Source organism: Osmia lignaria, chromosome 5 (genome assembly GCF_051020975.1).
Source record: "Osmia lignaria lignaria isolate PbOS001 chromosome 5, iyOsmLign1, whole genome shotgun sequence".
In the NCBI taxonomy this organism is placed as follows: Eukaryota; Metazoa; Arthropoda; class Insecta; order Hymenoptera; family Megachilidae; genus Osmia; species Osmia lignaria.
The window spans coordinates 7,193,243-7,208,914 of record NC_135036.1 but is presented as its reverse complement, the minus strand read 5'-3'; the positions used below and the strand labels follow the sequence as shown (position 1 = coordinate 7,208,914).

At 41.3% G+C, this 15,672-nt stretch overlaps 1 protein-coding gene across 7 annotated transcripts in view; it reads right to left on the bottom strand.

Moving 5' to 3' along the window:
* Nucleotides 1-338: 338 nt before the first annotated feature.
* The window catches only part of LOC117605063 (nucleolar protein 4-like), a 116,641-nt gene continuing 101,307 nt past the window's right edge, over nt 339-15,672 (bottom strand). For 6 of the 7 annotated variants that reach the window (XM_076688395.1, XM_034325889.2, XM_034325886.2 and 3 more), the window contains 6 exons: nt 10,374-10,708; nt 8,970-9,173; nt 8,510-8,656; nt 5,146-5,360; nt 4,122-4,309; nt 339-3,830 (listed from right to left, as the gene is read on the bottom strand). In XM_076688395.1, coding sequence (XP_076544510.1) covers nt 3,664-3,830; nt 4,122-4,309; nt 5,146-5,360; nt 8,510-8,656; nt 8,970-9,173; nt 10,374-10,708 — 1,256 coding nt within the window. In that variant the 3' untranslated portion in view covers nt 339-3,663. The remainder of the gene's footprint in view (nt 3,831-4,121; nt 4,310-5,145; nt 5,361-8,509; nt 8,657-8,969; nt 9,174-10,373; nt 10,709-15,672) is intronic. The other variant, XM_034325887.2, reaches the window with a different exon arrangement.

The window sequence follows — 15,672 nt, the reverse complement described above, 5'->3', positions numbered from 1 at the left end:
GGCGTAATTAGGATTTTTCTGTGGGATATATTGAAATTGGAAATAATTATGAAATTGGAAGTTATTATTTCAAGAATTCAACGCATAATTTTTATTTATTTATTGCAATCATTTTTGGCAAAAGGCCCACCTTGATTTTTATCTGATTACGCCAATGGTTAGGAATGAATTAGGGCGAAAGTAGTGATGGGTTAGAACATAGGAACATGTTTCTGAATTTGGACCATTTTTTTGAATATTTTTGTTATCTAAACCGATGAAGATGTATTTTTTAATTTTATGTAAAAATCAAGTATTTGAAATAATAAAAAAAAATTATTAGAATATTTTTCACAAGCGTTCTTTTAATTAATTCGAGTATAAACAGAACGTGCATTTCACCTATTATTTTATTCACTGTATGCACTTCACAAAATACAATTATTTATACATATTTGGATCCTTTTTTTTTGTTCTTTTCGTATATTACTGCAATATAACAATCAAATAATTAATTCTGATACACGTAATTTTTCTCAAGGGAATCATAATACATGAATTAATTAACTATAAATAATCTTTTCTTTTTACAATCTTTATAATATTTAGATGATCTACAAACCCTCTAAGACATTTAGACATTAAGGACCTTCAAAACTTTCAACATTTTCAAAATTTTAAGCTTTTCAAGCCACCTAACAAGACTCGAAGCTTTTTAAAGCGTTTACAATTTCTTTATAATCTTCGAAGTTTACTGATTTCAACATTTTTAAAGTTTTCTCACAGCAGAGTACAAAGTACAATTTTACCTGCTCAAGATCACTTTCTTTTTTTTTTTAAAATACAAAAGCGATTTTAACTCCTATCGTTTTAACAGACCTTTGGTTTTCTTTCACGTTCACATTACAAACATAATTTTCCTCGTCTCCTTATCGCAGTTCATTGAATATTTAACACTTTCTCGTCGAACAACTCGCGTATACAGCTATTATATCCTACAAGTGATGTATTTCTTTGTATCTAACATTATTGGCAAGATAAATTATATTTAAACACGGGAGAATTATGCCAAAATTCCATAGAAATGAATTATTACACGGTACTCTGAGAACCAGCGATCTTGAGCAACCCTGAGTTTATCCTCAATCAAAGTTTCCCAATTTATTCAAAATCAATTCTTATATTCATTTTCAATCAAGCTATTTGGAATTATTATTAAAAACTGACTGACATACTTCCACACATTGACTGCCATAGGGATCATCGATGACACTCAAATAATAAAAGAAGAAAAATTTTCAAATTTAATTTAATAAAATTTGCCTTCTTTTTTAACTAATAATTCAATTACACAAAATTCGAGGCGTCATCAGTAATCTCCGTGACAATCGAAATGAGAGCTGTCAAATTGAAATAATCAATCATATTTTTTTTGCGGTAATTAATGCACTAATAAGTACTTTTGATAATGAAGAGACAGGTTAGTGTACCAAATTCAGAGAGAATGGAGGATGAAAAAGGGAATACGAGATGGCGATGGGTATGAATGAGGGTGCATAAAACGTCGTATGTTTCTGAAACAGTTCGAGAGCCGTGTTCGTCAACCCTTTCATTTTTCTAGCCGTCTCCTCACCCTTACTGATGGAATGTTTCATTATGGTTATTTCGAGCTTAATCGTGGCGGATATGGCCGCCCTGTTGTGAACATATTTTACAATCGTACACACATATTTATACGTACAATATGTATTTCTGTGATAATAATAAAAATAATAATAATAATATATTCTCTCTTCGTATCTGGTTAAAAGTAACTCACGTGTTCGCGGTATTTTTCATCATTTTCGTTACTTCGTGTCGCAATACGAAGACGACTCGTATAAACTATGTACAAAAACAACGACAGAATAGAATTAACGCGCGAAAAAAAAACTAGTTTCGACTCCCCTATCTTCGGTGGGAGACGATCATCTTGTAGCGATGATAACGTAACATAACGTAACGATGATAACGCGACATCGAACGCAGTATCGTTGGAATTACGACTATAAAATTAACAGAATCAATAATGATACCTCTGACGAGAGAAATCGGTATGGAGCAACCCTTAAGGTACGCCTTTTTGTGTTTTTAGAACGGGTTTAAAACAACGGTATCACCTTTAAAAAAAGAAAAGAAGAAAAAGAGAGAGGAAGAAATAAACGCGTGTCTATATAGAGCTCTACGTATATTATCGTATAATAATAATAAGAATAATCAGTGTTCTTTGGTAACACAGTGATGCGTCCGGAAACCACAAATACGATTTCAACGTATTGTCTGATCGTGACAAGATGGTCCCGATAAATATGTGCAGTGTTGACCGAGAATTTTTTAATAATAATTATTTAGGATCAAGTTGGAGAATTTCATTTCTTCGTGTGATATTTCATTTTTGGAATATATGCAATAAATTGCAATTATTGAAAGAATATTCAAAGTATTTAAAAATTAAATTTGGAAGATTTAAAATCATTTTACTTTAAAATTCTTTAATTACCAGTTAATGATAGGAACATAAATTTCAATCTCCAATTTTCTTTTCTCAAAAACGAAACTTCACAAGAGAAAAAGTAAATATCTCCAAACTAAAACTATCTTTTTTCAATTCATCCACGGTTCAACCTGCACGATTCAAGTACTATGCTCTCTACCGGACGAGCGTTGCTCGGTCAGCATGCGACTAATCGTCGATCACCTCGTCGTTTCCTGATGGTGACCAATAAAAAAGAGAGAGAGAATAAAAAAAGGAAAAACGAACATCCATCTTGTCCTACGACCTATTTATGTACACATGTTTACGCACGAATGTACGCGTACCTCTATATACATGTGTGACAGCAGCATTCTCTTCATCTTCTCGTACATTCAGGCTACTCGCGTCTACCCGACTCTTCGTGGTTCACGCTTCATCCCTCATCGGAGGGATTGGCTAGTTTTACGGTCGACCGTATGTACATGGTTCTCAGCCGGGTGAACAGCGATTGCGATGTCCGATGGTTCGAAGTTGCGAGTTTAAATAAGAAAAAGAAATGAGGGTAACTTCGATCATCGTCCGACAGTACTTTCGATCGACACTCCCGCTCTTTTCGAAAGCCTCACACACGCATTCTACACGCACGCAACACACACTGTCTCTCGTTAATCCCTTAAGCTTAAGCTTATCCGATAGTTAAGTAAATATCTGTAAATCCTCTCTATGTACACCCTGTTTTGAATAGTTCCCTTAATAACCTAGCCCTAAGAACTCCGCCTTCGCGTGGATTCTCTTCCTGGTCCGCCTACGCTGGCGACCGATCAAACACCTCAGGGTTCTTTCCTCGAGGCTACCTCGCTCCGAAGGTTACTCCAGACTGGAGACGAAGCAATTTCCCTTTGCTCGTCGGGTAGGAAAGCTCCGGTTTCTCGCGGTTCCTTGGGGATAAGTTTCGTTGGAGTCGCGGCGATCTGCCGCTTCGTATTAGTCGTTCTGGTCCCGGGACTTCCCCAGGTGAAGGATAACAGAGACTCGTTACCGACGGTCGGTATACTCGACAGGGTAAACGGAGCTGTGCTTCGCGTGCTCGCGTTCATGTCTCCGCTTCCATCCTCGCCAGAGGAGACTTACGAGCCCAGTTGTTGGCCACCGGCTACGTACACGTAGCTCTATGGTTGCTGAAGCAACAGTTGCTCGAGTTCGTCGGCGGACCTCAAGAGGAACGCCGCGGACTCTCGATATCCGGTGATCAATTGCCTGACGGCCGTCATTTCCGTCGCGTTCAACTTGTGACTCAGCAGCGGCTTCGTGTTCTTCATGCTCAGATCCGTTGGTCCTGAAAAATTAATTAAAGTTAGATGGATATTGGATAGTTTCTATCAAGGCAGCTTGAAGCATTTCTTTTTAATACATTTTTTTTAAAGCCAAGACTGAAGGGGTTGATGTTTGAATGAAAATAGCATACACAGAATGGCATAAATTAAAAAGAAAAATTCTCAGTTCGAGGTAAATTCTTACTCGGATGTTTTCAGGTCGTCGGAGATCATTTTAAGATATCTCGTGGACCTGAAATCTGAGGTAAGAGGGCAAGAAGCGAACTCATAAGAACACCGATAAGGAATATTACTTTGTGTACCGTTGCTCAATAGGCCCGACGTGAAACTCTGGGTCGGGTAGAGTCCAGCCGAAAGGGTTGGCGGGACGGTTGGTCCCGCACGCTGGAACGCCTGGCTGAAATTTGGTCTGTACATCGCCGTCGGTGCACCGCCGCTGGCAACACCATTAACGGTCGACGAGCTGACTATCGTCGCCTGGCTGAAAAACGCAAACGAGATTCGTGTTAGCGATAAGCCATAACATTGATTAGCTCCGCGCAATTCTGCCTCTGGCATTCTCTCTCGCTCCGTGATCTTTGACCGTCTACCAACCGTTTTATCTGCAACTCCTCCGTCGTGGCCGACTCGAATCGGTGTGAATGAGAGATCACGAAGCGAGAATGAGCAGCCGGCTGATCGGCTACGAGAACAGACGCGTAATTTTTCTCGATCGTCGAAAACCGATTCGTACTAACTCCATCGTTGATGATAAATTGGAGAAAAATTCTGACAACTGATAAATTATTTCTTTTTTAAATAATTAACGATTGGGAAACATTTGGATAGAAATTTTGAAAGGAACTTTTAAGTAGAATCCCATTTGTTTATTATCTTTCGTTCGATCGTATCGTGAACTAATTACAGTTTTGATTACAGAGGCTAATTATAGAAATTGCAACAGTATTCTTCTGTGTGGTTAAAACTAGATTGAAGAAATTTCGATAAAATTTCATTTAATCCCGTGGACGGTAAGATAATCATTATCTTTAATTCAAGACGATAGAGCATCTATATTTACCAAAATCCTTTTTACTCCAAATCGAACATTGACGTTGATCTAAATTTGGTATTACTTCGTCTAGACTGTGCTTTCATTATTGATGAATATAAGTCTAGTTTGTTTTCGATACTAATTGTATAACATTTAAACAATTTAATTTTTGATTAATTAGAACAGAAATATATTGTTCAAATTATACTTCCACGGTTAATTTTATTCTACAAATAAAAATAAAAATAATTAAGTCAATTTCAGGATGATTTAATGATACTGACCTCATGAGACCCTTGTTGTCTGCCGGTGTGAGCAGTTTCGACGCGGGTGCGAGAGACAGGGGTGTAGAAGAGAGGGTGTTACTCGGCAAGTTCGCCAAACTGGTTAGCGGCGCCAGGGACGTTAGCGATGCCGGCGGTGTATCCTCCCTCTTTCCCGGAAGTGATTTCACTGGCGTACTCGAGAAATGCTCTAAACTTGACCGGACGTCCGTTTGCTGTAACAAGCACTCGATCTTAGCCCCATCTTCCGTTAAATTACCGACGGAAATTTTAAGATTTCACGTTAATTAATATTTAAACACCGATGAAATTTCAACAACTTTTAATTTTTAACTTTCATAATAGAACCTTAATAATAAATGGTTAATTTCATTCATTAAATTACAGGCAGAGAAATTTATAGTTAGAATAGAAAAATTTTGGAAGATTTCTGAAAATCGTGGAACGTTCATCTGAATTCTGACAAATACGTGAACAAGATCGATCGCAATCGAGGTTGTTCAAATCTCCAACGGGGCATGACTTTTGTCAATAATCGTTACATTTTGTTGCCTCCGCCGATTGGCTCGATCCCTCCCCCGTGGAATCCCCACCACCCTGGACACGCGAGAAACCATTATCTCATGCTCCAGATTTTTAAGCATTCTGACCCAGTTTTCGTCAGTTGGCGATCGTGGATCGGTTGAACGCGAGAGAATCACGCGAAAGAGCAATCGTACGGTTTTAAAATAAAAGAAGAAATCACGTGTTCCGAGACGAGATCTCCCAATGTACCTGCTGGATCTGCACGCGGTCGTACACCTGTTTATGCACCACCCTTAGGTTTTTCTTCCTCATGATCGACCGATTATCAGGCACCCATAACAATTTAACTGTATCCCGACCAAGTTCCTCGCGATCTGAACCTCCTGTTCATCCTGTCGGATCCATAAACACTTTCATGGGTATCACAGAACCGTGTCCCATGGAAGCTGACCAGCCTCGAAGGGATCAAAGAACACCAATCACCAAAAACAGCACGCGTCGATGGAGACGATGAACCGATCGATCTTGCGGATCACTCGTCGACCCGATCATCTTCGGTTCACCGGCTACAGTGTGTCACCTGACGGTTGGTACGCTCGATGGAGCAGGCGTCGAGGGAGGATAGTGAGAAATGAAAAATGGCGGCAAAAAGGCAGGCGCGCGACGAGAGGATCGAGATGCGACCAGATGCGGCGTACGAAGACGTCGAGGCGCGAGTAAGCTTGACTCGCGGCCAAGGAAATTAATTCGAGGAAAGAGAAGAGAGGTAGTGGCGAAAGAAAGGGGAAGAACGGGACCGAGAAAGAAGAAAGACGGCTAAAGGCAGCGCACACAGAGGGGGCGAAGAAACGACGACGGCGGCGACGACGACGACGACGACGACGACGACGAGAGCACAGGCGTGCACGGAGGAATGAAATCGTCAAGAAGAGAGGAGAACGGATGTAGGGAGGTGTTTTTATGAAAGGCGAGCAGTGTGCGTTGACGTCAATTATATAGGTGGCTACGGCAGATAGCCGCGTCGTTGCACGAACCCCGGTCTTCTCCTTAATGGGTTAGGTTTAGGTCGCCGCAGAGGTTATCGGTCTCTCCCTCTATCTTTCTCCCTCTGTCTTCACTCTCTCTCCCTCGTACTCGCTAAGGATTTTCAAAGTAGATAAGTCGAGGCGAGAAACACCGAGTTTCTAGCATTCTTGCCGTCGAACAAGGGAGTCGGAACTGGCTGGACCAATATTCGGAAGGACCTAAGGAGGATTAGGTACCCTGATGGTGCTTGATCAATAAGGGGATTTTCTTAATACCGATCAATTTTATTCTGGAAGGGGATATTCTGCGCTTTTTATATGATCAGGTTGAACGAACTGTGAAAGGGTAGTGAAAAACGAAATGGTGGATGATATCTGTAGATGGCGCCATCTAGGGATCCCTAGCTCCTTATAGGGAATTTTATCTGAAGAACGATAAAGGTACAGGAGATAGGAATTAGAAAATGAAGACAAGTGATTTTGGTAGATGAAATGTAACATTTTCTTTGTAATCCTTTTTTTCAACCAATTTGCATTAATAAATTTTACTTTTAATTCTTGTTTGATCACTTTCTTTTAATTAGTTGATTATCAGCTCTGTTCATCATGAAAATATTTTTAAAAGTATCTAATAATAACAATAAATAAATTATCTTTCGACAACGTCAATGAAGACGGTGAAATCGTTTGGCAATGTCCGTTGATAACGTTTTAGAAACGCAAAAACGAATTTTTAGTTTGTCACGCATGTACTAGACAGATTATCGAATTCAATTATCTCCGAAACGTACAAAGATAAACCATTCAACTTATTTTCACCCAATGAATTGCGTCTTTGCAAGCATTTCCAGGAAACAATTTGTACATTGTGTCGTGTAAGTAGGTCAAATAAGATCCTCCAAAATTTATTCTCATTTAGCCTCCTAATTGAATAATTATTCAATTAAAAAGAACCTCATAAAGACATATACTCTGAATTATTTAAAACACAATAATTTCTTCTGGAAGCATTAAATAATAAAATAATTGAAAAAGGCAGTTAAATGGATAATTTGTCACTTTCAAATAAATTTTGTAAATCTACTTTTACTATTCTTCTTTCAGTTTTGCAACTATTTAATCCTGTCTATTACTAACATTACATCAATCATTATCGATGATGTTTCTCCAAAACAGAGACTCATTCTTGGTAACGATTCCGGTGGAATATTAATTTTCATTTAACCATGGACAATGATTCGTAGCTAGGTCGGGAAATACCGATGGGAAAGCTATTTCGATGTTGGAATTTAAGCGAAATTTCGAAGCGGGCTCTGGTACATCGGTGCGGCACGCAATCGGCCGATCCAAAGCTCGTTGACGACTCCTGGACCGGAGAATATTTCGATTTTTCCGTCGTTCCGCGTACAACGTGGTCAGCTTGTGTGGGTTGCATCAGAGTGGGAGAGGTGCGCGACCCACGGGGTTATCGTCGGCCTCTCTCTGTGTACCTATATCAATCCTAGCTTCGTTTCACGTATCAAGCTTTGAAGCGTTGCGCAGGAGCCCGATGCTCGGATCTGAACCGGCGATAATTTTACGAACGGAGCCGACAACTTTCATGGAAAACTTTATCGTCCACGGTGTTGCGTCACGAGCGAAGATCTTTGCTCACATTCGCGAACACGATTCTACTTTTCATCGCGTCTCGCGTGTTTTTATTTTAGGACGCGTCTCGAATTTTATAGAAATAATTAGTAAAAAAATAAAGGCGCGTTTACAGAAAGATCGGCGAACGAGAACGATCGAGTTCTTTTCATTCTAATTTTACTCACCGTTGCGGCCGGAAGAGTTGGCATCGGCTGCGAGACTGGCTCCATACCGAGTCTCATGCGTTTCGCGTTGTCGCTCTCATTTTCGCAGGCGGTTGCCAAAATCTGCTCGGCCTGCACGGAGGTCAAGTGTGCCGGAGTGGGCCTCGCCTAAAAAGAAACACACCGCTCACGTGATCGTCGCATACCAAAAGACCGAACTTGACTCAGACCTCGAGAATCCATGGACTCTCGCGGCTGACCTTCCTTGGTCCGACGAAACGTTTCCAATATAACTGGAAATTATTTTTGTTCTAATTTTTCATAAATTATTGATAGAATAGTTACTAAAAATTCCAGTTAAAATAATTTTGTAAAAGAGAAGAGGGTGGGTCTTGATAAAATAAATATCTCGTTTCCCCAGAAACTCCAAGAAATCTTAATTAATATTTTTAATTATTTTAAATTTAATTCGAATACTCACGGCATCCCAAGGTGCACCCTCTTTGCCGCGTTTGTTCCTCCGACAGCTCTTCAGGTACGTTCGGATCCTCTTCCTGGCCCTCTCCGCGAATTCCGGGAACTGCCTGGTGCAACTATCGATAATGGCCTGTATCTTCTCCTTCGGTTGCTTCGAGATCGGCACCATACGATCGAGATTCTCGTCGACGAAGAGCCTGACGAACATCTGTAAAAGGACGCGGACAGACGACGGAATGAATTAAACGGAGCCCTGTACAGTTTGCTAGAAGGAATTAAGCATTTCGCGGTGGTGGGAGTCGTACCGGGCTTCTATTAAACTAATTGTAATTAATTAAGGAGCAGCTCGGTAGCCGGCTTCACGGCCATCTGCGAGCCCCGGTTGGATTTCAGATTCCATCGTTGAAGAGGGTTGGCGTTGGAGGAAGACGTTGAAAAGGGAGCGAGCTACGCGGCGCCGCGACGTTGTTTTCATAAAACTTTACGATAATTGAGCCTTTTTCGGGGGAAAAGTCCAATAGTAGCTCGGCTTAGCTTTCATTCGAACGAGGATACCGCCTCTTTTTCTACCCTCCTGCAAACGTTGTTTCCTTTCCCTTGCCGCGAACGCGCGAACAACTTCGTATCTTTTTACGCGGTTCCCGACGCTCGCTGGTAATGTTAGCCGCAATAAACTCGCCGTTTCCGGTTTAATGCGAGCCAACGGTCGGGGAAGGAAATGGTTAGAGCAAGAGACTGGTTACGGTTTCAGGTGTTGCGAGGTGCTAGCTGCGTTTATTCGAGATAATTAACACCTTATCGACGGATCATACTGATTTCAATTAAATTAGCGTGGAAAGTTTTGTTTAAGTAAAAGCGTCTTTAAGATTTTATACTGATTTTCCACCTTTTCAAATAGAATATGTATATGAAAATAAAAAAATATTTGTGTCTACATTTTTCTAATTTACGAGATACCCGAGTATCCAGATTACCCGTATAATATAGGCAAATGAGATCCTCGACAGGAAAGCCAAAATAAAAGAAAAGTTTTAAATTTGAATAGACTGGAAAGACCAATAATTTTGTCTATCCAGGTATCTCGAGTCCCTAGACCACAAGTGAACAAATTTCATTGGAAAGATTTTTTCAAACAACAAACAATTTAAGATGAAGTCACTCTTCGTGAAAGACACTGTCATAAACAAGCGTGGAGCATTGAAACATCTCCGAGAGCAGAATTCATCGAATGAATTATTCTCGTTTCGAAAGGAGAACCAAAAGCCGTCTGCGATCTCCTGCTCGCTTCATTAATCACGGCTGGCTGGTCGAGGTAGCCTCCCATTTCGTTTCGTCTCGGCCAGGAAATAAGAAGAAGAAGAAAAAATGAAACAAGTTGACCGCGAGAATTACGTAAAACGCGACTCACGTTGAAAGCCTTCTGACGCTCCGGGTCGTGGTGTCTGGGGTCCAACCTCTCGTCGGGATCCTCGTCGTCGTCATCCTCGTCCTCTTTATTACCACTGCTGCTGGTCTCGTCGTGAGCGCTCCCCGTCCCTTCGCCACCCGCCGGGCTCGATTCACGATCGCGATCGGATCGCGAGGGCGTCGCTGACGACGCTGGCGGCGGCGTCTTCTTCAGTCCCATAGCGTAAGATGCCCACAAGGATGCCATGTCCTCGCTGCCAACACCGGCCACGGCTCCCAAATTTGGAACGGTACCGGCGGGCATGTCTACCAACTCCGTGGAACCGTTTCGAGAGTCTGAAACATTGAATACGACGGTGTCTTTGTTAATTTTTGAACGGCGGAGCATGCGTCAATCGTGATCAAATTTTACAAAAAAAGAATTATTAACCCAAAATTAGGTGTATTATTTTTTAACGAAAGGGTTTTATGGATATATATATATATATATAGTGGAAGAATAATTTTAGAAATTAAATTAAATTAAAATTTGAGCTCTCTCCATGGTCCGCCATCTGAAAGTTAAACTTTTAACCCTTTCGTTGGTACTTAAAGATAAAGTTAAGATGATCTTACACCTCCAATGCTTAAATATAATAAGTTCCTTTCAAAAAGGTTGATTTCCTTCTGATTTGCTCCCATTACAAGTCCCCCGAGGATCGCGAACCGCGTCGAGGCGAAACGTACCGTTCGAAATTTACATCAACGTCGGTTCGCGTAACTCGGCATTAAACCGTGAACTTTTTATCGCCGCATCTAGAACAGCGTCTGTCAACTTGTTGCGCTTGCTCTCGACGACAATTCAAATAAGTTCCCCGGAACTTGCCCGCATCTGACGCTCTCCGATTCTCTTCCCGAAGCTTCGTTTCCCGTTCCTTGGAATTTCACGAACCGATTGATCGTCGAGAGCAATCTATCCGTTCAACAAACGGAGAGGAATTTCAGCGAGAATTTTAGTCAAAATTCTGATGAATCCTGAATGAACCAATTGAATTAAACGACACCGAAATATTCGAATGTTTTTAGGCGAAGGAATGATAATTTCAAGATTTATTCACGAATGCTAATCGGATGAGAATATTGGACCCATCCTGTCTAATCCAGAGGGCAGATGGAAAGTGGCAGAAGTTCGCGAGCCAGAAGTAGCCTCTTTACGGTTCCCCTGAGGCACTCCCTACCCGCGATCCGCAACACTCGGCGGTTTCGCGTTGTAGCCTCTCGCTTCGTACCTGTCCTCGCCAACATCCTCGTGAAAGCACCTTTTGCCCGTACATTCTCTCCCGGCATCTCGACGATGGAACAGCGCGACTCTTTCTTGCGGCTCGTGGAAGGGATCTACTTAGACTTATTACGGGTTTTGGAAACAGGTCGACGATTTTTTCTCTTCCCGCTGAAAGGAAACGCTCTTAAGAGACGCCTCCGAGTCAAGGCTGCCAACACTGGCGTACCTCTTATTCGAAGCTTCGAATTATTCGGACGAGATCCACCGGAGCAGCAATTTGTCCACGGAATTGATCGTTCGAAATGATATGAACCGACGTTAAACGGGAAAGAACGAGTTAACTCGGTGCTCGAGAATCGCTCTCTGATTGACATAACGGGCTAAACTCGAAGTTTTAGTAACCGCGCTTCGGGAAACGTTGGGGTAGACTTCCCTAGGGATATTAAAAATATCTATGCCAATAAATGGTACAACTTTGATCTATAAAAAAATTGGATAAAACCTCTGAAAATATTGTGGGATTGCGGGCCTGCAAGCGTGGCCCTCGAGTGGGCACTGTTTATGGCAGGGTCACCCGGAGTTTGGGTTGACTGCAGGCGGGGTAGGATGACACGATGCAGACCCGGTGTCTGGCTTCTTATTGTTAGTTTTAAGGAATGAATGAGAGAGTGAGAGAATGAGTAGGAGAATGCCTGGCAACGGGAAAACGGGCAGAATAATTGCGACCATCGTGGAGAAAACTGGGTAGACTTGCGTGAAGTCTTAGTTTTTCACTAGATATATATTCCCACAATATTTATCAAACAGCTCGAAAAGAAATCAGAGAAAAATGATCGAACAAGAATTTTCAACCCCCTTTGCATCGAACCCCTATAAGAATGAGGAACTTACACTTGGACAGAGTCGTCTAACCAGTAGTCGAGAAAGGCCAGCAGCGTTTCGAACAAGATCAATGATTAAATAATTCGGTGCCGTGGACGGTTCATCCCGGAAACATAGGACCGCGGGACAAAATCCCAAAGTCGATGCGGCGGGCATCCGCGAGCACCCTGCACTAAGACCGATTCTAAATTCTCCGTTCAACGATCGCACGCAGAACCACGCACGCACGCTTCCAGGAAGATTCCGGTAGAACCAGTAACTGAACGCGCGAGTAGACGACCCAGGAAACTGGACCCTCGTCCAGGAGGCGGCGCAGCACCCGGCTCTCTTCCTCTCTTCCTCCGCTAGTAACGATGCATCGAGGTTGCTGCACCTTGGTTCTTGCGCTCGTACACGCTCGCCACGAAGAATTCGTGGGCAACGAGGAACGCGGCGAGTGGAACGGACTCTCCCCACCCTTGTCCCTGGTCAGGGAAAGGATTTCCCTGTTTGGTCGTGTTTGTTGTTGTTGGAAGGATTTTTTGAACCAATGGTTCAATTGATAATTTTCCAAAGATGTTCAATGTCGACGGTCGAGAAAATCGATTGAAATACGGACGGGATTGGTGAGAGGATATTCAAAGATATTTTTCAAAGATATTCGAAACTCGAAAAGTCGATGGGTGCGAGGGTTCCCCGACACCCGTTCCCCGGATGGCCGGCGTTGCAAAACAGAGGGGGCCCAGGGGATAGCCGGTGAACCCGGCTAGCTTGGCTAGAAAGCCGGTTACCAATCCCAATCCCACCAGAACCGTTCCTGAACTGGCCGCTGGTCTGAACCTGAAATCAGTCGCTGCCACCCCACCCGGCAGTTCGTCCTCCTCGTTCCTTCAACCGCTTCCCGCAAAAGGAAACTAATACCCGGCTGGCCCCGTCGACTTCCTCTTTTTCTAGCCACGCTACGTGCGTGGCCGTGCAACAAAATTCACGGACGAGCTGGCGCACGCCCACGGACGGCTACGAGCCACCAACCGCACAGCACCGTGTTTTATCTCGTTGCCCGAGCGCCACGAGCGAAACAACGCCGGGCATACACGCGTGAACGTACAATTTTCATTTCAGAAAGTGGTTTTCTTTTCGTAAGATTTCATTGTGTAATTTATTCGAACAAAGATATCCGACACGCTTTGCCTGTGGAATATTCTTTAATTTGAAAGAATACATTTTGTTTTATCAAGATTTAGCTTATCCGAAAATCGTATCGCGACACGTACGATTGTCGAGGGAAAAGGAAAGTATTAAACTTAGATCGAGCTAATAACCATACGAGAAAATCGTTATAAACACGATTCGCTTCGCAACAGGCGTCCGTTCCCGCCGCTTTCGTAAATGTCACCGTCCATTAAAGAGAAGATTCTTTATCGCGTTGGCGAGGCTAGCTTCTGCAGAACATGAGATTTGGAATTTCGATATTCTGTCGATGGAAAATCGTGAACGACGACAGGATATATTTTTCAAGGAAAAGAGAAATCTATCTGTTGGATTTATGAGAGGACGACGGGAGAACGAGAAGTTTCTATCTTTTGATCTTGTCAAGTGTTGAAATTCATTTTTCTTGAATCTCGATTTTTTATTACATGACGGAAGAAATAGTTTCAATAATTTGCGTAATTACTACCTTTGATAATAAAATAAATTTTAGTACGATTCTACTAATTGTAGAATTATCTATTAAGATACATTATTTAACTTTTGGACGGCGGACCATGGAGAGAGCCCAAACTTTAATTTAATTTTCTAAATTTTACACTGTTCTTTGAAAAATTATTTCTCCAATATATGAAACTCTTTCGCAATCGACCCAGGCTCAAAGGGTTAAACAAGATTTATTTAACGTAAATAAACGTTAGTATTAAAATTAATATCCGAACTTCTCAAATCAAATCGAAAATCGAAAGTACATGCGACAGGGAGAGATTTCACTCTATCAATGAATTTACATAACAACACAGGTATCCTTTGTCCGCGAAGCATTTTTGTCTTCCTGGTCAACGCCTGTTCGCCCACGAACGTTTCGCAAAATCGATTTTCCGATAAGGGAACCCCATTTCGCGTTACGAGATTCCGCTAACGAAAAACAAAACCCACGGGGAAAACGTAGAGGCGAGCAAACTCGCGTTTCGCAAGCGGTAACTGTAATCTCACTTTTGAATCTTCCAACAGGAATTCAGCTTTCTGGAAAAAAAGAACCACGCTCCCTCCCTTAATGGTCACTGACATTTGCAAAGATGACGGAATAATCTGCGCTCCTCCTCGCGAAGATTACTGATAACGCGCACCGGGACTTTTGTTCAGTTTTCTCTATCTCGAGGAATCGTGTTCCCGTGTTGTTAGTTCAGTGTTTTCTTTGGAATATTCGTGGATCATTAATTCAGTGAAAATGGCCATACGTTATAATTGCAATTATTTAGGGTAACATCCTTTAATATTTAATTTAAGCTTTCTATTTTCTATAATATTGATAACATTTGAAATTCTTTTAAATTTTCGCTTAAATTATTTTTTCATTTGATTAATTATCAATATATTAATTAACATAGTGAAAATGGCCATGTGTAATAGATACAATTATGATTGTAATTATTTAGGGCTGCATCCCTTAATATTAAATTTAAGCTATAATATCGATACCATTTGAATTTTTAAAAAAATTTCTGCTTAAATTATTTTGATAAGTCAATATTTCAATTATCACAGTGAAAATGATTCTACAGTTTTATTTTTATTTCTAAGGCACTTAATAAGCTCCGACACCTAATTAATGCAATATTAATACTACTTGAAATTTTCTATAATTCTTCCTAGGGTCATTTTAATAAGCCATTAACAAATTAATTATCATAATGTACATGACGAAATTATTCAAGATAATCAATTTAAATCTTCACGGGTATACGCAACTAAAATGAAGAGATTCGACGAAATGATCTTTCACACACGGATAAAGATACATGAAAATATCGCTTTTGTTATGTAAAATCAGCTTTGACCATCGCTGGATGGTCATCGTCTACCATGCAATACGTGTTCTCTTTGGCAAACATCGTTGAAGGAAGATTCTTTACCGTTAAGGCACAACTTGAGCATCTTAAGGAGTATATTAACTGATTAAAAATCG